Source organism: Zeugodacus cucurbitae, chromosome 6 (assembly GCF_028554725.1).
Source record: "Zeugodacus cucurbitae isolate PBARC_wt_2022May chromosome 6, idZeuCucr1.2, whole genome shotgun sequence".
NCBI classification, from domain to species: Eukaryota; Metazoa; Arthropoda; class Insecta; order Diptera; family Tephritidae; genus Zeugodacus; species Zeugodacus cucurbitae.
This window is the reverse complement of record NC_071671.1, coordinates 17,264,059-17,291,350: the sequence shown is the minus strand read 5'-3', so window position 1 is coordinate 17,291,350 and position 27,292 is coordinate 17,264,059. Positions and strand designations below refer to the sequence as shown.

Genomic DNA, 27,292 nt, shown 5'->3' with positions numbered 1-27,292 from the left:
AATGCCATTAAAATTTTCTATGCAATTATTTGCCACTTAATAAGTTCTTATTTCATTTTTCAAGTTCTCCCCACACGCTTACGCATATTATTGTCCATTCTCTCACTTCCAACATTCCGAGTTTGCTTTCAACGCATTCTAACTATCATTTGCTATATGTCTTATGTGTAAGAGCTCACTTTTAGCATTAGTAAGTCTGAGGTTTTATTTATTAATTCATACATAGTAGATGTATGTATATTTACAACCGCCAATGTTTCTATTGTTGCTGTTGTTGTTCAATTTGTTAGCGCGTCTGTTGTGTATGAAAAAAATCCGAAGGTTAAACTGCCGGTTTCTGGCGTAGCAGCACAAATTCGTTATGATTAAAAGTAACATTTAAAATTGACATTTGTAGTCGACGCATGACTTGCGGCAGCTGTCAGTGTCATTTCGCGGTTATATTGAAACTGTCAATTTATACATAAAATTTTGAAGTATGTACTGCTTGCCAATATGCTATTGATGTTCGACATAACTGAACAGTTATATGAATGTGTGAAATCAAGTGATATATTTATTATTAATTTTCGTTGTTTTCGTTCATAGTATACTGTAATTCTCAACTGATTCTTTTAATAAATTTAAGCTTTGATTTCTTTGTTTGCTCAGTTAAAAAGGCTGTCAGAACAGTTAGGAACCGTGCGTCTTTATAATTGGAATATTTATAGTTTCTATCGAAGTTTAATATTAAAGAAGAAGTAGTCAGTTTATAAGGTTCTCATTATGTCTATCCTAATATAACTATGAAACCATCGGAGTGAACTTGAATTTTAGTCTCAGGATATTTACAATGATGAATGATGTTCACAAAGTTCAGTGAGTGAGTGCGTCTTTAATCTTTGTAATAAAGCCAAGCAATGAGAATTCCTTTTAATATATTTAGGTGTTCCCATGATCCCAAACTATAGCCTGAGAAACTTAAGTACCCTACATCTGCTTCTAGTTTACCGTTTACAGTCTGGTTGCTTCCAGTTTGGTATGGACGATATTGTTGGCAGTATATTTTCTTTCGAAACAGACCTTAAGACTTTTGAAAACTATAGAAATTGAGGTAAATATTTTCTCGAGATGCAACGTTATAAATCGATTAGATATTGAGAACTAGTTTCATACAGTTTTGTATTCCCGACTATATAAGCAATTCTAAACAAAGATTTCTTCATTCATTCTTGCTTTGAAGTTTGAAATAAGAAGTTCGAATAAAAGCCAAGGAAAGCATAACGGTTCCAAAGTTTTGTAAGCAGTTTTATGTTGACAGATTTTGATATTAGATTTTGCTTTGACCGGTACATGTATAATCTCAGGATCCTCCGAATGCTAGTAAGGTATTTTATAATCAGTTAATTTTTTTAATTATATTGACCAATCAGTAGTATAGATTTCTCGCATTTTACGCAATACCAGCGCAAATTGTGCTATTATATATAATGAGTTGAGTCAATGATTACACAAAATGACAAGCTTCAAACTCAAATATATTTTTCCGCCGTAGTTGCACTTGTTGTTAGTAATGCGTGTTATGCAAATCCGCTGCAAAGTAATTAGCAATGCAAATGTTCAATTGTGAGACAAAGTAAAAACGAAAAATTAGAAAGACACTTCATTTACTACACATATAAGTTATTAACAAGATTTTAAATATAAGTAAAGACGCCAAAGTGATAACACTTGTCAACCAAACAAGTCATTACCCAGCTAAAGCATTGGATAACTACTTATAGTAGTTATGGTTGTATATTGCTTTTCTAAGTACTAAATATACAACTAGATAAATCTATTTGCCAATCGCTGTAGCCTTGTCACGTTTACGGTGGTGTCTATCTTCAATTATGAATGAATTTACTTTGTTCTTCAAAAAGGCAAATAAATTCTATGCTCGTACTTCTTGTTAAGAAACCTGTAACTCGGCACACAAAGTGCTTGTGACTGTATGTATCTAATGCTATACCGGAAATAGCTAAAAGTAAACAATAGTGGAGGTACTCATATGCCCTTTTTGTATGTTTGCATGTGTGGGCTTACATATGAAATACTGATATGACGTTACCTTTAAAGTGAAGACACAATGCTGAGAACTTACCAATTTTTGAAAGCAAATTCCAAAATAGAGGAAATCGAACAGTTATTCCTGTCACATTTGTATGTATTCATGTTTGTTGTAGTTTTTACACGAAAATCCAATTTTAGATTTTCAAATACATAACAGAGCGTATAATATTGGAGTTTACGTCACTTTATCTTCAGTAATTAGAAGAACTAAGTTCAATTAGAAGTTAAAGATGATTTTTTAAATTTTTCGATTTCGAAAAAGACTTCATACATTTTCGAAATTCGCTGTAACATTGTTTCCGAATTTCAAAAAGGTTGTTGAAGGAAGAAGCATCTTAAATCTGATGTTTTGACCGATCCAGAGAACATGAGCACAGATCCTCAGAAACTGCTTGTTCACATTGTTGCCAATTTATGGAGCTAGCTTAGTGTCCGTCTATCTAAAAGTAGTTAGAAAGCAAACTCAAAAACGCCATGTTCTATGGCTTCCCTAGAATATATTACAAGATTGTCAGCCTTGCCATATCTTTTAATATTTTTTTAATATAGTTATACTGGTAAAAAACAAAAAAAACCTTATTTCATTCGAAGGGGAACTCTCATATTGGTAACAGTAGTTCGTGCTTTAACGAAAGCAGACGAAGTTGAGTGTGAGTGCTCAGTAAGCCCATTCAAGGAAGAGCTGGAACCATTATTAATGGTTTTTACTTACTTGTAAGTTCTAAATTAAACTTGTCAAGCAAACAAAACATTTCTCCATAATGAAATGAAACTTCCGAATACCCGTATATACTCGTATGTATATATTTTCTGTACTTCAGTGCAACTTTCTCACCTTACCGGCATGCAACAATTATCGATTAAACATTAAAAGTCGCGTGGCAGCAAACTTATAAACACGATAACATGTATTTATACAGAAAGTACATGGAAATTTCCCTAGAGTTACTACTTACAATTTCCACTTAACTACAACCTGCACTAATTTCAACAAAGTAGTGAAATCTCACACCATTTGGCCAGGTTGACTGAATGTCGCTCTTGGCACAGGAGTGCTGGCGCGTGTATTTACTATATAGTTTATATAAATGCTTAATGCATGTATATTCATAATTTTAGCGGTATATAAGTATATATAGGTATATAGCTGGGTGGTGGAAATTATATGTTGCTCCTTCGGTTAGCCACAGTGGCGTCGTAAGCGTGGCTAAAAATGTGGCATGACGTTTTATTGCGTGTTGCATGCCACTAGACATTAGCATGTGCTCATATTCACTATATGTATATATATTTCAGAAAACACACCCAAGAAAATCCTTTGCCTTCAAACTAATTTTCTTGGAATTTATTTATTTCATAGTTAAAAGATATACATTTTCATGTGATGGATTAGGAAAATTATTACTTCAGTTCATTCTCATCATCATTGGCTTGGCATTGACTACAAATCGGTTTATCTCTTCTTGGAAAGTTATTGGATCACAGGAACATATACTTTCTAAATAATATTTAGAGTTGTAGTTTGTGGAAAAGGCAATGCTATTGAAGTCGTATTCTAACTTTTTCACTATCCTCGGAATGATCATGATCCACATTTGTATCTATCTAACCGAAATTTGTTGGAACCGTTCATTAAAACAACATTAATACGAGTATTATTGCCCGACCGATTCCCAATTCATGACCGTTGCTGATGTTATAATTAATATTTTAAGTTTTCTGAGTGTTCCGCCCATAATTAGACGTTAGAAGATAATTAATCAATATCTTCCAGGATACGTTTTATAAACTCGGTCTATATAAACCTGACCTGAATCAGACGTGTTCACTTAACTTTGGAATGGTTCATCTATGCTAGTCTTTGAATTATTCTATCAACTTATCCAACTACCATATTTATATATTTCATCGCCTACTACTGTCTAAAAGTTTCCTATATCGGAATCAATGGACGACTTTTGAACGTCATGTACTATAAGAATATTTGGTAGTGCCATCGCATGGTTATATACAAGACTCATCCGATCGTACTTTCGAATCATTGCAAGATTATCTATTTAACTTAAAGTTGTGGAGTTGATTTAGAGAGAAGGGAAAAAAGTGGAAAAAAGTTCGATCTTCGAAGATTGTTTCTGCTGTATGGCTCCAAAGAATGATCTTCAAGCAAACTTTCATTAGGACCTAATTGTTGTAAGACCCAATTGGATTATAGCCCAACAAAAACCAATATCATCATCAATATTTCAAAGTTCTAAATTTTAATCAGAAAACATTATTGGAAATTTTTTTATATTTTTATGAAAGTTGGTTTTTGGATATAAAATAGTCATACCATGAAAATTGTGAATCACCCTAATGTATACATATATACATTCAAGTACACTTAAATGTTGACAGTGTTTTCTTTCTTTGTTTTGCATGTTACCAAATTTCCTCCTGGCCTAAATATGTTGTTGTTGCTCAAATTAGTCAAACATATTGCGTCAGGTGAAAATTTTATGATAGGAACGCATATTTATTCACAAACAATTATTTTTCGATAAGATAAAACCAAATTATTACTGCGCCTACGCGCCGATAAATACGCCAAAGCCGCTAAGCGCACTCAACACACTCATGCTTACCATACATACACCTGTATGTTTGAACTATGTGTGTGTTTGCACATATGCAACTCCGCTTGGCGCAATTGCTAAATAATTACAGCCGATAGATAAGCAAAAAAGATAATATTTTTGGAAAAATGCGACAAATTCGCTTTGGATACATATAATATTTAAATGAAGGTATACTATATACATATATATCTTTTTATTTATCTAAGTTTGTTAGCTAGCTTATGTCCGGATATATTGTACGTGTAGTTCCATTAAATAAATTATGGTAGACAATAAATTCGCATGCTAGCCAATCATTTACCAGGCGCGTAATTACCCAACACCACAGCCAGCGGCATAACGCCACCAAACACTGCGCGCAAAAACACTAACAACAGCAAAGAAATGTCATTTTGCGACTCTGCGGAGACTTATATATGCAATGTTTGTTGTTTGCTTGCTTGCTTAATGCATGTAATTTAAGCGAAATGACAGCACCTACACTTGTGAGTAAAAAAATTGAAAAAAAAACGAAGAGCAAATTAATAAAGCCAGCTATGCATATGACTTGGTGCATTCAAAAGTGTTAATATACACATACATCCACACATAATTACATATTTATTTTATGGCATATAATAGTTGAAAAAATTTATTGCATGTAGGTAGACTTTTTATTGTGGGTGTATATCATTTAGTCAAGTGCTGTTTTTATTACAGTTACTTATTTTACATATATCTTCATATATTTTATATGAAAAAATCACAAAACCGGAAATACGGCTTAATGACATTATATTTATTAAAATAATTTATAAAATTCATAAATAAGCTTATGTAAGTCGCAACTTTGCTCGAGAATAATCGCACATCACCAACTGTAATATCAGCTGATTTTGTTTGAAATGAAAAGTAAACAAAGCGAATTGTGAGAAGCACAAGTTTCAGTTTAATTTTTAAATATGAAAAGCAATAAAAAGAAACAAATACCCCCAAAGCCATAAAAAGCGCACAAAGAAAAGTGAAGTAAAGCACATCCCTTGGCTCATTATTATTTGTGTCAGTAGGTGCAGTGCAATCTGTTAGGGGTTTTAAGTGAAATGCTCGACAAAGTCATAAAATGGCTGTATATGCATCTTTTTCCGGTGAAGAAGCAGTTAGAGTAAATGAAAATTAGTATAATATATTCGAAGCTTTAAGAATATTGAAAGGCTTTGACCAGGTTTAAAGAGGACTGGGAAGAATTTCATATTTTAGATAATCGAATAACCGGATTAAGATAATAGGGCATTATTCGAATAATATGATACCAGAACAAACTAGAATCGACAATCGAAATCGATAACTTGCTTGATTTATACAGACATCGATATTGGTAGTTGTTTGAATGTTCGAGTGGCGATGTATTGCCAACAATCGACTATATAAGATCTGCCGGACTGGCAGAAAGACACAGATCTAATAAGAGAGTTGTCGAGTAAAGTGTAAACGAGTTATAAGTTAGAGTTGTAAAGTTGAAGTAATAAAGTGTTAAGTTCTTTGAATTAGAAATAAAGTAAGTGTAAAGCCATTAAATAGTGACTTTCCGATTGATTTTGGAAATCCGTTACAATAATATTCGGGTTGCAGTATCCGGATAGTCGTAAGTCGTCGACTATTCGATTAGTCGCCCATTTTCGACTATCCGAATCGGTTCATTGTCGACCATTCGAATAGTACGAGTTCATTAATTTTCTTATTCTCAAATTTAAAACAAGAAAAAAATCAAATGCTGCTTGGATTTCAAACAATCTTCATTTATTTAAATATTCGTAGCAGAGCAACTATTCGAATAGTCGCAGTAGAACGAAACGGTTACAAACCGGATATTCGAATAATCGGTTTTCAGGTTATTCGAATAATTTTCTCTTAAGTTCCAATAAAAAAGTAATCAGCTAATCCCCCTTAATGTTTTAGTCCCAAGCCACGATTGAGAACCTCTTAATGTTCCCTTATTGCAAATAAAAGTTGGTAATGACAGTTGGTAGTAGACATTATATTTGTAGATAAGTGTCGCTCGCTTCGACTTCTTTATAGTCAGTAAAAAAAAAAAACATAACAAATGTGTTGAAGGAGGCCCAAGATACGAGCCTATTCAACAGGATCGGACCATAGGTAGAGGGGTGCTTGCTGAGTCGGATTCGTTGGGCATGCAAAGAGGTGGTTAGAGTTGTGCAAGAACTCTTTACATGCAGGGCAAGTATTTTATATGTCGGGGTCTAGTCTGGATAAGTATAAGTTTAATTTGCTACAGTATCCAGAACGAAATTACGCGAGGGTCGAGATAGCTTCAAAATCTTAGGAAATGTTCCTATCTTAGACCCGGTTGCTCCAAAACCAGTGTTTGTCTTGAAATCCAAAATATGTAGATTCAGGCCGACCTATAAACGCTAGTTAGGACTGAGTTAGGAATCTAAAATCTCTCTCTTTATCGTTCCCGTACTAACATACATATGTAGGTATATTATAAATAAAAGATAAAGAAACATGGACAATGATCAATGATCTAATTAGAATCAAGAAGTATAATGGTTTGACACTATCTTTTAATAATACTCTGAATGTCTTTTGTTGGGTTTAGTAAAGACCTAAAGTAAAATATAAAATGCTACCAAAGAACTCCTTTAATAATCGAGAGATGAGTACGGATTTTCTACTCACGTTTTCTTTTGATTATGAAACATTTTACTGAGGAATATACAAATAGCTGTAATAAACTAATTCATTAATAGCTACCATGGCTAACACAGTTTAGCATTATTCACTCAAGCCAAGGTCGACTTTTGAACTCGCGAAAAATGAACAAATACCGCAGTAGTTTTCAAAGGAAATTACATATGCGTACATTTTTTAAGGTGTGTAAGCGAAGTAACCAACAAAGCCAAATCCCTAGCCTTCAGTCTGTCATACTAAATTAATTCTAGCGTATGGTATTAGATTTACACATATAGATACAGGCAATACTTTTTATAGTTTTTCTACTATATTTTCCATACTAATATTGCTTCAACAAAGCACGAACCTTTGAATCGTTCATTAAGTCCTGAGCATGCGCCATCGAAACGCCTACACCGCGAAAACTCAAATTAGTCAAATTGTAGGAATTTGTGTTTTTCTTATGCAAACAAGTTGGGGAAAACAAATTGCTAATGGAAACCGTGTTCAATTGACATATACCTACAATATCTGTATGTGGGTTTGTGATTTATTGTAATCCGAAAGACAGGTTAGTATGAGAGCTGCAAAGAATATAAAGAGATATACGAGTATGTTAAAAAGTAAATCTATAAGAATTCCATTGATGCTCTCTCTCTTATTGTTTCGCAGAGAATCCTTTTAAATATGACCTTGACTTTTAAATAAGAATGCTTACGAGCTACAAAATAGGTTTAATCAGTGATAAGTAAGAAACCCGTATTAACTATATTTTTTTCTAATTATTTTGCCTCTCTAATATGGAGTGAATCAATGGACAAACTAGACCCTGAGTACTAAGATCTGTTCTGATGGGGGTTTCAGGTTTAGAGATTATCTATCTGGTATCTGTTGGTGAGGAGATGTTGACACATAATAAATAGTACCAATGAGAGATCAATAAAGCAGAATGCTACTAATGCTACTTACTGTCATTAGACCTTAAAAAGATTCTTGAAAAAATGGACTTTCGTCCTCTTGAAGATATTAAAATTTAACCAAAGTTAAAACAGCGGTCTGCAATAACCTGATAATTTATGGATACAGTTATATCAAATTGTCGCCCTGTCAAGGTCGATATTTAAGAATATAAAAAAATTTTGGTGTTTTTAGCGTCAATTGGCTGCCATTACAAGACCGTAGTTGTTGTCGAATAAAATTTTTTTCCAAGATTTCTCGTATCGTTGCAATTTATCCAACAAAAATATAGAAAACCCAATTATCTATATACGATTAATAAATTTTCTGCTTAAGTCAAGCTTTTCAATATAATTCTTATTAAGTTCTAAGAATTCGCAATATTATACCTGTTCACATTTGAAACCAATATATTTTCAAACAACAAATAATTTCAAAGTTTGCTTAGTGTTTCATATTTACTTGTTAATTGGCGATAGAATTGTAATCGGCTCACGTCATTAATGCTCCATAATCCACCACAGCATGTAGTGTTGAGTATTAAACATGCCAAAATCCAGTTTTGAGCGGAGTATTAATGTGCTTTTCATATTTTTGTTTTCGGTTTTAAGCATTTTGCTGTTTTTTTTATCACATAATCCATTAACATTACAACAATACCGAATACACACGAATACCTTTGACTGAGTTGTAATCGTGTGCTCTGGTAAAAGGCCAAAAGGTGTTCACCGCAGGCAACTTTAGCAGATAAGAATTTGTTGTGTTTTCCTTTTGTTTTTCTTTTTTCGTTTTTCGTTTTGTTGTAAAGGTCGTTTGTAAAAATTAAGATTAAAAGCTAAAAACAACAAGCAACAAGCTGCCGATCGACTTTGAATTGCACTTGAATACGTATGAAGTTTCAAATAAATCTACACTCACTCAATAATAAAACACGAATGCGACTATCGCCTTTTCACTTTTCACACTGTTGTTGTACATATTTCTTGTTGTTATTAATTATTTTTTTGTAACTGTCACTTTATTATTATTTTTATTATTATGTGCGAGGTACTGAGACGCCCTTTGAGCAGCTATCGTTTGCAAATTTCCAACGTATATTCTTATTTACGAGTATTTAACTTAATTATTAAGCGAGTATATAAATTTGCAGTTAAATACATAACACTGTTTACATACATACATACGAGTATATAAATACAAATATGAGTATAAGCAGAATTTATTGTTAAGGTACGCGATTGCGAGACTTGTATCAACAAATAAACAACGCAAATATTTGTGCGATGGGAGGAGGAGGGGAGGGCAGAAAAAAGAATAAGAATAATAAATAACCCGCAGAATGTACCTACACGCCAATTGGCGATAAGCTGCAGTTGAAAGCGGGCAGCTAGCAGCTGCCGGGCACAGTGGGTTTGGCGCTTATCAGCCTACTCAGATAAGCGAAGATGTTGTATGTAATTACAATGTAAATTGAGAATTTCACAATGGCAGAAGAAAGACGAAATGCAAATCAAAATAAGTGAAAGTGGGAATGCCAAAAATACGAAATTCGATGTAATAAAATTTGCACAAACATTTGTAGGTTAATACATTATGATAAATAGCAGTGGAGCGCTAAATGCATTCATTATAAATAATGAAATTAAATAGAAAGAAGAGGAAGTAGAATTCAATTAGCGATCGGTTTTTAGTAATCTTTGAAAAAAATACTTTTTAACAATTCATATAAAACTAGATGGATATTTACTTTTACTCAGAAAGAAGTCGTATTATCTTTTCGAAAATATTATGTTTTGAAAATTGATTTTTCATTAATTTGTTTTTGTTTAAACAAAAATATATTTATTGAAACTAAAATCCAAATTTTTTGTAATTTTTTATTTATATAATATATTTAATTTTTTAATTTGTTTTTATCGTTTAAAAAATATTTAAAAAAAAATCGCCTTTATTTAAGTTAAAACAATAGCTAATAGTACTAAAATACGCATTTTTTAAGTTGCAAAAGTTTCAACTATTTTTTTAACACTCTTTAATCAAAAAAAAAATATATAAGCAATTATTTAAACTATTTGTTTGGTGTAAATTATTTATGTGCATTTTACAAAAAAGAAATAGTTTAAGAAATCAATTATAAAAATTAACAAATTTTCATACAATTTAAAAGAAATTATTTAAATAAAGTGACAAAAAATTAACAAAAATACTTTTAATTTAAAAAAGTAAATAATTTTTAAACAAAATAATAAGCTAGTAGAAATTATAAAAAAAAAACATTTAAAAAAGGAAAATCAATAATTTGGCTAAAAATAAAATCTTTACATATTAAAAAAATATATATATGCGGAAAATATTAAAAAAAAAAAACAATTAATTTTTATTTCTTTAAAAATATAGTTTCACAATTTCAAGTAAAATAAAAAAAAATCCAAAAATGTCTAACACAACAACACAAATAAATAACTTTTATTTGTTTGGGAAAAAATATAATGTTTAGATACTAAAAACAAAATAAAAATATTTGTGGAACATTTAAAAAAAAATCGTAATTAATTTTTATTACTATGAAAATATAGTTATTTTAAACCGATAAAAAACCGAAAATGTATAAATAAAATCTCTATAATATCTATTAAAAAATAAAATTAATTTTTAATACTAAAAAAATGCGAAAATATGCAAATAAAATAGTTTAACTTCACAAAAAATACAATAATAGGAAAATTTTTTTTTTTTTCAATGAAAAAAGTATTTTTAAGAAACAATCAAATTTTCTCTGTAAATTTTTTTTTATTAAAAAATCATATTTCCTTTAAATAAAAAGGTAAATTTTTTATCTTCATTTTCTGTATAAGATATAATTTATATAACTAATGGAATTATTTTATACATTAATTAAGGAAGTTGTTTCTTTCATCATTCTGAAATAAAAAAAAATAAATAATCTTAATAAATTAAAATTATTTTATTTTTTTTTTTTGTATAAATTATTTAGTGCAAGAGATCAACACTTTTTTGTAAAAAAAGTCTAAAGGGCAATTAGCGTATTTGATAAATACTTTATATCACGTGAAATAATTATAAAAATTTAAATTTTTAATATACAGTCGAAACTCTCTATAACGAAGTTTTCGTTAATTGCGAAGAAATGATAAGAACACTGTGTTAAATGTTAAAAGGAACAATATTGTTTTACTTTTCTATATAGCGAAAATCCTGTCCCTTGGAATTCGTTATAGAGAGTTTCGACTGTACTAATTTTCGTATATTGGTGTTTGTTTGTGTATTACTAAAACAAAAATTACATAAATTAAATAAATATATTTTGTTCAAAAACATGCCTTCTTCATATATATACCAACACAGTCAACAACAGTGGTTATAAAATATATTTGAATTATTTATTTATATATTTTATTCTATTATTTTATCTTTCAATATTATTTTTTTGTCTATTTTATTTTTATTTTTTATTGCATTTTTCATTATTTTTATTTTTGTTTTATTTTTTACTTCTTGTTATAACTTTTTTTCACACTTCAATAAACACAAACAATATATTCAAAAATATTTTCTCCACCAAGTTAAACGCTAACTCACATTATCACCATAGAAATACTGCAGTGTACGCGCATACAATATTCTAAACGTCACTCACAAGCCGACTACTCCACACGATTTTCTGTTCAAATTTTATGCACTGTCACCACAAAAGCACTACCACGAATTCTGCTGCTTCGTAAAGTATGTATAAAAATTTTCAAATATTTTTCAAAAATCACTGCACTTCAGTTCTGCTTTGCTTCCTGTGCGTGTCAACATAGTGCCACAGTAACAACAATTACAAATATGAAAGCTACTTGGAGTTACACGCGCCGCGTTTTCCTTTCCAGAATGTCACATGCATTACAATAAAAACAAAAATAATAAAAGCTGCACAGCGAATGTTTCAGATTTTGTTTTACTTATTATTTATTGTTTCTTGCTTTTCACACTTTGGCTTGACTTTTACACACTACACTTGTATTTTGGTTTTTTTTTTGTTGCTTTTTGTGACACGAACTAATAGCAAGCAAGTCAACCAACCATTCGCTGCGAACGTCACTTCACATTTGAAGTGGCGACAATATGGAACGTTTGCGATTTGCCGCTGCTGGAGTCAGACCCCGCTGATGTGCGGTTGCTTAGTTGCTTGTGTTGTTGTTGTGGTTGTTGTTTTTTTCGCTTTGGTCAAATGCAAGCAAGTTAACAACATGGAGCGGAGCGGCAGAGCGCCTGTGAGCGATTCTTGTTGTGAGTTATTTGCTGTGAGCTGCGGTATGAACAGAGGTGTTGACTGAGGTAAGCGCTGTGAAAAGTGACTCAATAAAGTGGGCTAACAATATTTATGAGTACTTCAAATATACATATGTGATTTTATGGTATATATTTACATATTTGTAGCATATTATTCGTGGGTTTCTCCTGTGTACCCTCTTGGTATCAGCTGTTCTAATTGGCACGACTGTCAGTTGGCTAGAATTATTCGTCTAACCAAATCGGTGAGAGCATTTGTTTTGGCTATGATGTCACAGCAAATGTTGGTAACTCAAATTTGAGTTTGTTTTTGTTTTGCTTGCTCTCAGCAGTTATTACCTACTATATTAGCTTAGTAAGTCACTCAGTGACTCAGTACATCTTTACTCAAACGTTTTTACTCATTTCCTCACCTGTTTAACTAACTACTCATTAAAGTTTTTTGATTCAATCGGCTGAAACAAGTTTTGGCAACAAGAGCACCAGTAACTTGGTAAAAAATGGCGAGTTTTTCAAATTCGAAAATTGTAAAATGTTATTAAAAACACCTTTTTTATTATTTAAAAACTAAATACCAAAGTAAATACCAGATTTTTTAGAAAATAAATGTATAAATATGAGCATGTGTAAATATTGTTCTTATGTCTTTACTTATAATTATATAGTTTTAAAATAACTTTTCAAAATTAAATAATTTTAATGAAATGTCTTTGTTTTACTCTTGCAACAAAAGTTGCTAAGAGAGTATTATAGTTTGGTCCACATAACGGTTGTTTGTAAGTTCTAAAACTAAACGAGTTAGATATAAGATTATATATACCAAAGTGATCAGGGTGACGAGTAAAGTTCAAATCCGGATGTCTGTATGTCCGTCCGTCCGTCTGTCCGTCTGTCCGTCCGTGCAAGCTGTAACTTGAGTAAAAATTTAGATATCTTAATGAAACTTGGAACACGTGTTCCTTGGCATCATAAGAAGGTTTAATTCGAAGATGTGCGGAATGGGACCACTGGCACGCCCACAAAATGGCGATAACCAAAAACACATATAGCTCTCTAACTAAGCCATAAATAAAGTTATGAAAATAAAATTTGGAACATAGGATCGCATTAGGGAGGGGCACATTTGAATGTAATTTTTTTGGAAAAGTGGGCTTGACCCCGCCCCCAAATAGGTTTTTTGTATATATCTTGCAAACCAATAAAGCTATATAAACCAAACTTTCTGCAGTCGTTTATTTTAGCCGTTTCCTTATACAGTCCAAAAATGAAAGAAATCGGATAATAACCACGCCCACCTCCCATACAAAGGTTAGGTTGAAAATGACTAAAAGTGCGTTAACTCACTAACGAGAAACGTCAGAAACACCAAATTTTACATAAGAAATGACAGAAGGAGGCTGCGCTGAGATTTTTTTTTACAAAATGGAAAATGGGCGTGGCGTCGCCCACTTATGGGTCAAAAACCATATCTCAAGAACTACTCAACAGATTTCAATGAAATTCGGTATATAATATTTTCTTGACACTCTGATGACACTGGTGGAATATGGGCGAAATCAAAACTACGCCTACTTCCCATATAACTCAATTTTGAATCCTTCTGATTCGTTCACTTTATAATACATATATACATAAGGAACCGATAAAGATAGCGAAATAAAACTTTACACAAATACTGTATTTGAGCTGTGACATCACTTGTGGAAAAATTGTCAAAATCGGACCATGACTTTTCAAGGCCCCTGATATCAATCATGAAGGACTCAGTGCCTAAGGGTAATTTTTCACCGAAAATGTAGGTAAATCTCTAAAAAAATTGCGAGAGTATAAAATGTTCGGTTGCACCCGAACTTAGCCTTTCCTTACTTGTTTTAATTGAAAACATAAACCGGTAATGTTTTTTTTTTTTCAAAAGTAATTACAGTTTAACTTCCATAACTCGAGCTGCTATACATCGAAGATCTCCATAACTCGAACTTTTGAATTGGCAATAGCGCTTAAGTGTCAAATTTCATACAAATTTCCCTCCACAACTCAAACTTCCTGAAGTTCTCCATAACTCGAACTCTTGAATTGACAATAGAAGTCAAATTACATACGAATTGCCTTCCATAATTCGAACTTTAAAATAGTCCATCAAATGTGGACGTGTTATGCACTTATGGCAGTACTTCTTCCAATAGTCGAAATACCTCTCAAACTAGATTTTTGGGATAGTCTTGGCTCTTTCAGCTCTCGTATGCTTCTCCTTTGGAAATAGGAAAAGTCACACGGAATCATGCCAGGCCAATAGGGAAGTTGGGACATCGTTACGGCATTATTTTTGGCCAAGAAATCTCGAATGAGCCAAGAAGAGTGAGCTTTTAACAAACGACTCATAAAAACCTTAGCGGCAATGAATACAGCTGAAGCTTTTATCGTACATCAGTGGCACATAATAATTTCAACATTTGGACTCCAAAAAAAAAAAAACACTTCAAACCCGTGATATTTTAAATTTTACAATTCCCTTTATTTTAAGAACAGAAACATTAGGAACATACATATGTATGTATTATATGTGTCCCTTTAAATACTACGTCATTGGACGGAGGTGCTAATTAAATGTTATAATTTTAGTTATTATTGTTAGAAGATTTAGCACAAAATCGTATTTGTAGAAATCAAAGAGCTAAAGTGGAATAAAAAAATAATACATATGCATATTCATGGTGAAATGTGAAATTTCATCATCTAGTGTGAGTAATTTGATCATTTAGTCGGACATTGACTAGAACTTTTCGCAGACATTCGGATGAAGTCGAGTCACTGGCGGTCCCCTTACGTACCCTAGTACACACCATGAAAATATTTGAAATTGGATAATAACCACGCCCACCTCCCATACAAAGGTTAGGTTGAAAATCACTAAAAATGCGTTAACTTACTAACGAAAAACGTCAGAAACATCAAATTTTTCAGAAGAAATAGCAGAAAGAAGCTGCACTTAGATATTTTGACAATAAACTGATTGGACCTTATCAGTGTGGCTTTAGACCTGGAAAATCAACAACAGACCAGATATTCACCATGCGCCAAATTTTGGAGAAGACCCGTGAAAATAGGATCGACACACACCATCTCTTTGTCGACTTTAAAGCTGCTTTCGACAGCACGAAAAGGAGCTGCCTTTATGCCGCGATGTCTGAATTTGGTATCCCCGCAAAACTAATACGGCTGTGTAAGCTGACGTTGAGCAATACCAAAAGCTCCGTTAGGATCTGGAAGGACCTCTCCTAGCCGTTCGATACCAGACGAGGTTTCAGACAAGGTGACTCACTCTCGTGTGATTTCTTTAACCTGATGCTGGAGAAAATAATACGAGCTGAAGAGCTAACTAGAGAAGGTACAATCTTCTATAAGAGTGTACAGCTACTGGCATACGCCGATGATATCGATATCATTGGAAACAACACCCGCGCCGTTAGTTCTGCTTTTTCCAGACTGGATAAGGAAGCGAAGCGTATGGGTCTGGTGGTGAACGAGGACAAGACGAAATATCTCCTGTTGTCAAACAATCAGCGCATTTGCGTCTTGGCTCCCACGTCACTGTTGACAGTCATAACTTTGAAGTAGTAGATAATTTCGTCTACCTGGGAACCAGCATTAACAGCAATAACAATGTCAGCCTGGAAATCCAACGCAGAATCACTCTTGCCAACAGGTGCTACTATGGACTAAGTAGGTAATTAATTCGTCTCTCGACGAACAAAATCCAAACTCTACAAGTCTCTCATCATTCCCGTCCTACTTTACGGTGCAGAAGCGTGGACGATGTCAACATCCGATGAGACGGCACTAGGAATTTTCGAGAGAAAGGTTTTGCGGAAGATTTATGGTCCCTTAAGAATTGGCAACGGCGAATACCGCAGACGATGGAACGATGAGCTGTATGTGTTATTCGACGACATAGACACAGTCCAGCGAATAAAAAAACATGTTGTCATGTTATGTTGTTCGAATGGATGAAAGTGCTCCAGCTCTGAAAGTATTCGATGCAGTATCCGCTGGTGGAAGCCGAGGAAGAGGGAGACCTCTACTCCGATGGAAGGACCAGGTGGAGAGGGACCTGGCTTCGCTTGGAATAACCAATTGGCGCCAAACTGCCAGAAGGAGGGATACGTGGCGCGCTGTTTTGGACTCGGCTATAACCGCGTAAGCGGTGTCTACGCCAGTCAAAAAGAAGAAGAATCTATGATATAATATATGTTGTTGGTTGAAATTAGTGAAATCGGTTCAGGAATTACCTCAGCCTATATAGTATATATGATGATTTTCGTTTTTCTATTGGACTTCATGCCGAGGTTAAATTGTGTGTTATCTTTATAAAATTACATCAATAAATTGCGAGAGTATAAAATGTTCGGTGACACCCGAACTTAGCCCTTCCTTACTTGTTTTATCTCATTTTGCGAAGTCAACAGTCGTCAACTTTTCTTGAACCATTTTTTGATCCAAATGTGTGTTTTTATATTTATTATGTTTGTTGTTGTTGCTACAGCTCCATCTTCGGCATACGGAGTGCTTTTTTATTGTTTTTGTTGCCTTTTGGCGTTGCTATGTCTGCTGTACTGTGCGCAACGCTGCACTGTTTCACATCAAACGCAACTTATTGCTTCGTGTGGGTGTTTTATTGTTTATGTTGCCGGTTTCCTACTTCGGGTGTTTTATGTTGTTGTTCGTTTATAGCAGCGCAGCTATGAGAATCATCTTATAGATATACATACATACATACCTATTCAGGTATTTCATTCTGATTTACTGCTGTCTTTTTGATTTCGGCTTTTTATAAAGCACTAAATTTGATTTGAATTCTATTTGATAAAATCTCTTTTTTTAAGCAAAGTATTCAACAGGAGAGAGTTTTTAGAGAACATTCGGCAAATGTAGCATAAACGGTTGATATGTTGCCGTTACTATGCAACAAAAATTCTCTCATTATTCTCACGTTCGTTGTACCGTTACATTAAGAATATGCTTGTGCATTGAGTATGGCGTAGTAAATATTTATATGTGCAAAATCAGTCTAGCTGAGCTTTTTGGGTATTCTGGTGTTGCGGCAGAATCTTTTTGCGTGGAAACTTCTTTGCAAAATTATTGTAGGTGTATTAATTTATTGAATTACATATTTGAAGTTTTATTACATTTATTTAACTTTAAGCCTAAAATGCCTCGTGGTACAAGTTTGTCAGCCAATGAACAAGGAATAATCTTAGAAATGCATGAAGGTGGATTCAAAATATCCGATATTGCAACTAGACTAAAGCGACATCGCAACTGCATTTCAAAATTTCTCAAAAATCCCACTGATTATGGTACAGTGCAACGCAGCGGACGGAAAACCAACATTGATGATCGGTGCAAACGGTTGATACGACGACTAGCAGTATCGGAATCGTTGAGCAGCGGTCAAATACGGACCAAATTAGGACTGCCAGTAACAAGAAATAGAATTGTACAAATTATACATGAAAATAAGTCGCTCAATCACACTGCCAGGGTACCTAAACCAAAGCTCTTGGAAAGGCACATTCTAGCGCGTGTGCAGTTTGCAAATAAATACCAGTACTGGGATGAAGAGTGGCAGAATATAGTCTTTAGTGGCGAAAAAGAATTCAATTTAGACGGCACTGATGATTGCAAGAAATATTTGGGAGCTTCGTGTCGGTCAGGACGATCTTGCGATACCTTGATGGTATGGGCTGCATTCTGCTGCAATGGAAAGACACCTATATGCTTTATATCCACACAAATGAATGCTAGTATGTATGTAGATCTTTTAGACAGTGAGCTGATAGAATTTGCTGGCAGTATTTATGGCGATAACTGGACATATCAGCAGGATAATAACGCTACAATCTACACGTCACCGATCACGAAGAACTTCTTTAAGGACCGGAAAATTCCTATATTACAATGGCCAGCATTGAGTTCGGATCTAAATCCGATCGAGGAACTCTGGGGGTTACTCTCTGCTCGTGTTTTCCAAAACGGTAGGCAGTTTGAAACGGTGCGTCACCTCAAATTAGCCATAAAGCAAGAATGGGCAAATATTGACATAACTGTACTACAGGCCTTAGTTAATTCTATGCCTAAGCGGCTTAATTTAGTTTTAAAAAATAAGGGCAAAACTATTGAATATCAAAATAAAGATGTCTTTCAGTGAAACTGAAATGTATAAGATTTACAGGTAAAGACAAAAAATTGCACATATAAATATTTACTATAAGCATAAACTTAGTTTGTTTTCTAGTTAAAAAAAAATCAATTATGTTTTTCATATCTTATATAATAATATTTTATATATACTTTGCAATTTTGTAATCTTTTGCTTTTTTTTTTTGTAATATTTTTTTAAATTAATTGAATTCTTAATTTGTTTCAACGTTAACTTTATTTATTAAACATAAATATATATTAATTACTGGTTTTTTTCATACTTTAACTCACAGCAACATTTATTAAGTTAAAAAATGTGTACATTCAGATTTTATAATTTTAAATTTCAACATTTTTAAGTAAAAAATATTTTAAATGCTACTGATTTACACAAACAATGCTCTTTCTGTATGCTTAAATGAAAAAAAATTTAGGAAGAATTTGTGACTTGTATAAAACTATATTGAGCCCGTTTGAAATATGATAATGATTATAATTATTTTAAATGGAAAAAATTTCAACTTAATTTGAAAATTTTATATATTTATTAAATAGAATACTAAGTACTTTGCATTTGACACAATTTTTTGCAGCTTTACAACACTCTTTACAAATAAATCACAAAATAAAAAATTTAAAACTAAGCGCTTCAATAATTGTAACAATAATTTGCAATTTTTAACTTAAGCGAGAACTATTTTTGATGAGCACAACAAACATTTGTTTTTGAGCAATAATTTTTTCATATCCAAGGCATTGGATAAACTAAAATATTTAAAGTGTACAATTTTTCCAAATAAAAAATAATAATTACTATAAAAAAGATGAGCAATTTCATTACACAACACTTTTTACTACCGATTTGACACACATTTATAAAGCATACTGCTAATAAACAACAAATGCACTAGCACTCCCCAACGAAGCACCACTCAATTCTTGGCTGGTGTGAAGTACATGCTGTTGAGGAAAGCACGCGTCACATCGCCCACCACTGAGCGATCTGGTATGGCCTGAGCCATGCCATAAATTGCCATTTTACCCGCAACGGGTTGACCGGGATCTTTCATGATTTCAGCGACAGACGCTTTGAAGTCAGCTATGAACTTGTCGGCAACGCCTGGTTGGGTGTGCATGTCCGTCACGCAAATGTGTATGCTAAAGGAAAATGAAAATTAATATCGCAAGTGTATAAAATATTTTTTTTTGTTCAAATAACAACCACTTACCCAGAGGGAAACTGCAACGCATTCAAATTCCAACCCAACTTGCAGAGCGCATCCGACAGACGGAAAATATCGAAAACATTAGAGCCAATAGCGACCACAGACGTGGCGGGTTTGCCAAAAACGTAGACGCCATCCACTTTGCGTATGCTGCAAAATAGAAATATTTTTTTTTTTTTTATAAAATTCTAATATATAAACGAAGCGCCAAAGCTAGCTTACGCCGCCTCAATGTAACGCGAGGTGTCCACAATGCGTTTGGTCGCCTCCAGATAACCTTCATGGCCGAAACTCATCATAGTTGCCCAGCAGGCGGCAATAATGCCACCGGCACGCGAGCCATTCACGGTGGGTGAGCCATAGACGCCGCCAGGCCAATCGGTGGTTACGGTGAATTGATGATTCAGATACTTCTGATCGGAGTAAAGTATGATGGAGGAACCTTTGGGCGCAAAACCATACTAAATGAAGAAAGAAAGCGAATTATATTAAATATAATTATCCAAAGTTGTTAAAATAAACTGTTTTCTAATTACCTTGTGTGTATCAGCTGAGATGCTAGTGACGCCATTGATGGCAAAATCGAAAGGCTTGATTTTATAGCCCGCCTCTCTGGTGAGCGCCACAACAAAACTGCCCAGACAAGCGTCCACATGCACCGGTATATTGTATTTGACGCCCAAAGCGGCAATAGCTTCAATATCATCGATGGTGCCGTAAGGGAAATTCGGTGCTGAACCGACCAGCTATATAAAATTTACAGTTAAGCAATTTTACATTAAATTGCGAATAAAATAATAAAAAATGCATACCAGTATGGTATTAGAGTTAATAGCACGCTTCACTGCTTCCACGTCCACTTCTAATGACTTCGGATCCACATCTACATAAATTATATGTATTTTGAAGTATTGTGCTGCCTTGTCGAACGCCGCATGCACTGTTTTCGGCACAATCATATTCGGTCGTTGCACATTACGCGTTTCACGCGCATAATCACGATATGCTTTACACGCCATCAATATGGACTCCGTGCCGCCGGTGGTCATCTATAACGAAGCCGAAAATTCAGTGAATGAAAAATTTGCATTAAAATTTGAATATAACGCAAACACACCGTGCCGCAACTATTTGCATCGCCATGGAAGAGTGTACACGCCATGCGCACCACCTCGGCCTCCATTTTGCACACGCCCGGGAATATGTCGGGATGCAATGGATTTGTATATGACGTCTTGCCGTACACCTCCGTGATCAGTTCGACCAGTTCTTCCTTGAAACCGTACACTGCGCCCGAAACGCGTCCCTCACGCCAATTATAATGGCCAATATTCAAATGTTTATCTACCAGCTGTAGAATTTCTTGGCGGCTCAACCCGTTAGCCGGCAGTTCCAGTGACCAATTGAGATCACTGCAGCTTTTACTTATTTCACCCTCGAAATCGCGCTTAGCCTTCGAGATTTCAGCATCGATCTTGCGACGCACGGCGGGCAGTTTCTTGACCAAGCGGAAGAATTGACGCTTGCCACGTACGAAGACGCCTGAAAGGTAGTGGGGGAGATTAGAAAACGGGTTATAATGGAAGGAAAAGAAAATATTAAATTAATGAAGCTATTATTTGCGATAAGAAGTTGCAACGTCATCGTTGGATTAGGTGTTAGCAAAATCTAAGAATTTAGTGAAAAAAAAAAAATAGATCTCCAAACAATGAATTACAATCGTTCAATGACGCTTATTGAAAATAAAACAGATTTAGTGTGATAGAGTGCTATTGAAGTATTGTTTTGTAAAATAAAAAAGTTTGTTAATTGTGATAATTGTGATTGAGTGTTGAGGTTAGGTGCAGTTGTAAACTATCAAAATTAATTATTATTGTCGGGCGATTTATAGCATAACAACATAACAATAAACCAGCATAATGGTTAGTTTAAGTGTACTACACAACAATGGCATCTAAATTCATAAACATAGCGTAATGCTTTTATTTTTAGCAACACATACAACTCTAAACATATTTATAGGCGCGCTTATCAATTCTTTTAACTTGGTGCATTTCCATAAAGCACCAAAATTTAATTGATAAGCTACTATCATAAGCCATAATGAGCCTAAGTCTTATCAGTGGTAAAGCCAAAGGAAATAAAAAAAACAGCCGATTGCTGATTAACATAAATATTTAAGAAAAAATTGATATTTCTTTTTTCATAAGGCAGGGCACTAGCGTAGTAGATAACATATACAAAAAGTCAAAGGGCAAAAATAAATAAAAATAACTGTATGTACATATATAAAAATAAATTTTTGCTGAAGACACTACAAAGGTGTTATGCAAACAATTAAAAAATATAAAATAAACTACGACATGAGTGACGTCCAAGATTGCAAAAATTGTAAATAAAAAGTTGTTGCAGCCGCCTAGAGAATTGCTTTGCATGTGCAGATCAATTAGTACTTGATTGTGAGTTAATTTACTAGTTCGCGTATTCAATATTATCAGTTGTGCTCTTTTGCTTTAAATAAAAGCGAAAAACAATAAATTACACTTCTAAATTATAAATTTAAAAACATATGTATTTATACATATTCTACACTCACTCTCATCCTGATTGATGAATGTCCATAACCACACAGTGCCCAGCACTGTTGTTGCTGTAATGGCAGCAACTTGCCATGGTTCCTTATTGCCGAATGCCCGATTCAGTCCACCTGTTATTGTTCTTGTGCAATCGCCAACCTGGAATGGTCTCATGTTTGCGCTACTTTATTGCTTTACTCACTATATCGTTGGGTTTGGAATTTGTACTTTTAATAAATCACTTTTTGTTACTTAAGTTATATTTGTACAGTGGAATTGTTTTTTGCGCTGCTATAAATTTGCAGCCACAACGTTTGAATATCGTTTGCTAGTTTACCCGTTGAAAGCGCGCTGATAACTAAGTGTGAAGCTATCAATTGAACATAAAGCTTGCCGGAGTATACTCATATGTTTGTATTACGTGTTGATGACTCGCCTACTCGCTTTGTTGTTGAGAAAGCACATGAAAGGAAGAGCATAAGTAATTAAGTTAATGTAAAGTTTCTTTGTTTAAGCTGATAGCAACAAATATTGCAGCGGTGTTTCGTAAAAAGCCTTTTGTATTTGTTTATTGCTTTTTTATTTGCTCTTATCTGCAATGTATACATGTAGACATATGTATGAACACATGTACGCGTGGTCGCTGACCCGCAATTGCTACCATATACAAAGATCAAGTTATGATGATTGTAAATTACTTAAACTCACATATTCACTTCTCACTTATTTTGCTACACTCTTTGCTTACCTGGTATTTACTATAATATTTATTATATATCTTAGCTTATGCACATTCCATCATTTTGTGGTAATATCCTTGATAGTTTTGTGTTGTTATGAGTTTGAGGAGAATTTATATTGCAATAGTCATTAATAAAAATATAATTTACACTCAATAATAATAATTTGTTGCAAATTTTGTCTAATTTTCCTAATTGATAAACATTACAACTTAAATTCCTTCAAAGAAAAACAGCTGATTTAATTTATTTTTGTAAATATAAGTGAAGTGTGCTGTAGTTTAAGTGATATTGCTATTGTGAATGGATTGTGAGTAGTGTTAATAAATGACATCATTAATTGTGATTTAAAATAATTTTGAATTTTTATTATAAGTATTTTCTTTTTTATTAATATGTATATTTAGTTAATTAAACTTACGCTTAAAACAATATAGTTATTAAACTGCTAATTACAAAAATGAAATTTAATTAAAAATATAATATATAATAAATATTTTCTCACTGGGCTTTAAAGGTGAAGTGGTAATGTGAAATTGTTTGGAAGTGTTTATGGGTCCAATAAGATTTTTTTGGGTGTTTCCAACTTGTCTACTACAGATTTTCTCGCTGGCAAGGATAATTTCACAAGTACAAAAAAAAAATAAACTTTTATTAATCTTCCATATTTGCATTAACTTTATTCTGAGTATATATATCCGACATTTTCTTTTAGTATCTTTAATCTGATCTCATATCTTATCAAGCATTTTTTATCTTACGAAACTAATTAAGTAATTGCTGACGCACGACAAACACTTTGCATAAATTCCTATGGGGCCTTTGCTATCAAAGCAAACATTTGGTGCTATCTATGCATTAACAGCTGATTACTTATCGCTAATTGAGCTGTCAGTGCGCCTATTTAATTCGCAACAAGTGTGATTATAACATTATTAAGCAAAAAATGTTGCGTGTGCTATATACAACGTTAGCGAAGGTAAGCGGAAAATATCTACGCATTTAACCAGGCATATGGAATAATTTACTTATTATTTTTTCTCATTTTGTAGAGCTCAAATTTAGCAGCAACCGCTGCGACGGCTTCAATGCAAGCTGGCAGCTTTCGGAAACAAAGTACAATTATTAAAGAATGCGATGGCGTACGTGAAATCGTACTAAATGATCCCAGAGCACGCAATACACTCTCCAGCGAGGTAATGACATCGATACTGGACGGCATTACAAAGAATGTGCACGATGAAAGTCTGCGTTGCATTGTAATTAGTTCTACTGGTCCAGTATGGTCGGCGGGTCATAATTTGAAGGAAATTGTATGTACTGCAATTTTTTGCATAGTAATCTAGCTAAACATAATATCATAATTTTATTGCAGTCAGCATCCAGCGATAGCGGTCATGCGATCTTCAGTCAACTTGTTGATATCATTTTGAATATTTACAAGTCACCCGTGCCAATAATAGCGAAAGTAAATGGTATGGCTACTGCTGCAGGTCTACAGTTGGCTGCTTCATGTGACATGGTTGTGGCATCTGATAAAGCCAGTTTTGCTGCTTCAGGGTATGCAAATGACATATTCAAGTGTACTCTTCAGTGCTAAAAGTCGATAACGTTTATTTATTTGCCATATAATTGTTTAATTATCCACTTCAGCGTCAACATTGGTATTTTCTGCACTACACCGGGTATTGCCATATCACGTGTTATGCCACGTATGAAGTCCTCTTACTTGCTATTCACTGGTTTTCCCATCAACGCACAAGATGCGCTATCGGCCGGTAAATAAATGAACGCATTATTTTTTATAATATTTTATTTATTGTTGATTTGTGTTGTTGTATTTCTACCAAGGTTTGGCTAGCGTTGTGGTGCCCGAAACACAATTAGACGCTGAAACTGACAAAATAACACAATCGATTAAGGATAAACCACGCGCTATATTGGCCATGGGTAAGGCCTTCTACTACAAACAACTGGGTTTGAGTGTCAAGGATGCCTACGATCAAGGCACAGATGTATGTATTAACTTTTTTATATATTAAATATAAATATTTTTAATGTTTTCCAATTGCAGGTGATGGTTAAAAACATCGGTATGGATGATGCGCAGGAAGGTTTAAAGAGTTTTGTCGAGAAGCGTAAACCAAATTTCTCAAAGAAGTGATAAGTGCATAACTAAATGTGAAAATTGTGTTTGTTGCCTTGATAAACTAAGCAATGGTGCTACTTCGTGGCTTGGTTGTAACTGAAATGCATTTATTTTATATATTAAACGGTTATTTTTTGTTGAATGTTTACACGAAATGTCTGCAGATATTTTTCTACTGTCGTCAGGCTAGTGCATATGCAAATTTACGCGACATGTACTCATTTTCGTGCTAATAAAATATATATTTTCGTAATAAAGATTTGTGGTTATTTTAAATGAAAAGTGTTTAATAATTGTGAAAATGTGTATATTTATGATAATTGAGTGAATTGGTAACGCAATTAAAGGCGATTATATAGCGCAACGTCAGCGCGGTTGTTATTGTTTTAGCAACATAATACATTCTCAAAATATTTTTTGGGGAGTACTGGCGTTTTAAAGTTTTTGGTCGCATAAAAATCTACGTTTAATCTTTTTACACAGGACGCATCTGCACGTACCCAATTATTGTTTGTAGAATCAGTTTTTGTTTCATTAATACTAAATAAAATCTATGTGTGCACTTAATCCCTGTTTGAAAATAAAACACAAACACTCTCTGTATGCTTTCTTTATTGTATCTTCAGTTTTCTCCGCAGAAAAGTACAATTAAAGAAAATGTTCTTCACATGTTGAATCTATTGATTATCTAAATATTAACTTCTTGTTGTTGTATTTAACATGTATTATTATTAATATATTTCGTGTGTTTAAATAGTGAATTGATGTTAACTAACTATTGGCAGCGTCTTCTCTACGCTACTTAGTTTAACACGAATTTATTAATACATTTTGTATTGTTTGTTGTTGTTGATATTATTGTTGTTTGTACAACAATTTAATGCATTTATTTGCACAAATTTTTTGTTGTTTGCTTTGACCTATGCAAAGTCATTTTGTGTATTTTTCAAATAAGTTTTTGCTTTGCTTTTCTTATAGTTTTTTTTCGCTTGTTTATTTTGGTAGCTTGTCCAGTGTACACCTCAAGAGTTGTGTTGTTGCTCGTGGTAGTTGCGTTTGTTCGTTGTGCAATAAAGTTTGACATTTCTGCGCGTTTTATTGTTGTTGCGCTAATCACTTGATTTTATGTGTTGGTTAGCGAGTGTTTAATGAGTTGGAATTTGTATTTGCGTTTTTTATTATTAATTTCTAATAAAGGGTGCTTTGTTGCAAGTGGCAATGGTGAGCTTTTCTTTCATATTTTTTTAATTTTTTGTGGTTAAACAATTTTTTTTAGGTTTAAATTTTTTTTTTTTTACTTTACATTTTTTATATGCAAGTTTGTTGTTCAAAAAATACTTTTCTTCCGACACTCAAGTGTGTTTATTTGCAATTTTTGTTAGATTAAAATTAAAGTACAATTTAAATGTGGTTAATTATAGTTTTTGTTTTAAGTTGGCATAAAATGCTTGCATACAATCCAAAAATATATATTTTTTATATTATTTTTATTATTATCATTAATAATAATTATGCCTGTATGTTAATAATTAACCCGTAAGGAGATGTTAATTATTGCGTGTAAGTTTCTTGCTTGTGGAGCTATATCGCTTATAATAAACTTTTAAATTTTTTATATTTTTTATAGAAAACTAATCGACTAATGTTTACCAAACACCAAAAGCAATTCGTTTGCAATATTTGTTGTTATTTTCGTCAACCATTGTAGCAATAATATGCTTTTAGTGTTTTGGTGAGCGATAAAGTGCTTAGAGAATTGAATGCAAAG

The 27,292-nt window shown here is 33.3% G+C and overlaps 3 protein-coding genes across 3 annotated transcripts in view; 1 reads left to right on the top strand and 2 right to left on the bottom strand.

Moving 5' to 3' along the window:
* The window catches only part of LOC105213273 (homeobox protein 5), an 84,752-nt gene extending 72,383 nt beyond the window's left edge, over positions 1-12,369 (bottom strand). The window contains exon 1 of the mRNA XM_054235005.1: positions 11,940-12,369. The gene's annotated coding sequence lies outside the window, so the exon portion shown is untranslated. The remainder of the gene's footprint in view (positions 1-11,939) is intronic.
* Positions 12,370-19,095: 6,726 nt separating this feature from the next.
* On the bottom strand, positions 19,096-23,610 carry Sply_0 (sphingosine-1-phosphate lyase). Its single transcript, XM_011185969.3, has 8 exons — positions 23,384-23,610; positions 22,656-23,078; positions 21,177-21,601; positions 20,872-21,108; positions 20,596-20,805; positions 20,282-20,520; positions 20,063-20,209; positions 19,096-19,991 (listed from the first exon to the last, which is right to left on the bottom strand). Exons 2-8 carry the CDS (start codon positions 22,807-22,809, stop codon positions 19,766-19,768), a joined length of 1,638 nt encoding a protein of 545 aa, XP_011184271.1. The 5' UTR covers positions 22,810-23,078; positions 23,384-23,610; the 3' UTR covers positions 19,096-19,765.
* A 586-nt stretch (positions 23,611-24,196) lies between these two features.
* On the top strand, positions 24,197-26,711 carry LOC105213266 (enoyl-CoA hydratase domain-containing protein 3, mitochondrial). The gene is made up of 6 exons (XM_011185968.3): positions 24,197-24,354; positions 24,428-24,688; positions 24,751-24,935; positions 25,029-25,153; positions 25,227-25,390; positions 25,450-26,711. Exons 1-6 carry the CDS (start codon positions 24,322-24,324, stop codon positions 25,537-25,539), a joined length of 858 nt encoding a protein of 285 aa, XP_011184270.1. The 5' UTR covers positions 24,197-24,321; the 3' UTR covers positions 25,540-26,711.
* Positions 26,712-27,292: the final 581 nt, after the last annotated feature.

Excerpts from the sequence above, each read along its gene's own strand:
- LOC105213266 (XM_011185968.3), top strand. The coding sequence starts at position 24,322 with ATGTTGCGTGTGCTATATACAACGTTAGCGAAG. Across the intron at positions 25,154-25,226 it reads ACAAGATGCGCTATCGGCCG|GTTTGGCTAGCGTTGTGGTG; the intron begins GTAAATAAATGA and ends ATTTCTACCAAG. Across the intron at positions 25,391-25,449 it reads CCTACGATCAAGGCACAGAT|GTGATGGTTAAAAACATCGG; the intron begins GTATGTATTAAC and ends TTCCAATTGCAG.
- Sply_0 (XM_011185969.3), bottom strand. The coding sequence starts at position 22,809 with ATGAGACCATTCCAGGTTGGCGATTGCACAAGAACAATAACAGGTGGA. Across the intron at positions 21,109-21,176 it reads ATGCAAATAGTTGCGGCACG|ATGACCACCGGCGGCACGGA; the intron begins GTGTGTTTGCGT and ends GCTTCGTTATAG. Across the intron at positions 19,992-20,062 it reads GCGTTGCAGTTTCCCTCTGG|CATACACATTTGCGTGACGG; the intron begins GTAAGTGGTTGT and ends ATTTTCCTTTAG.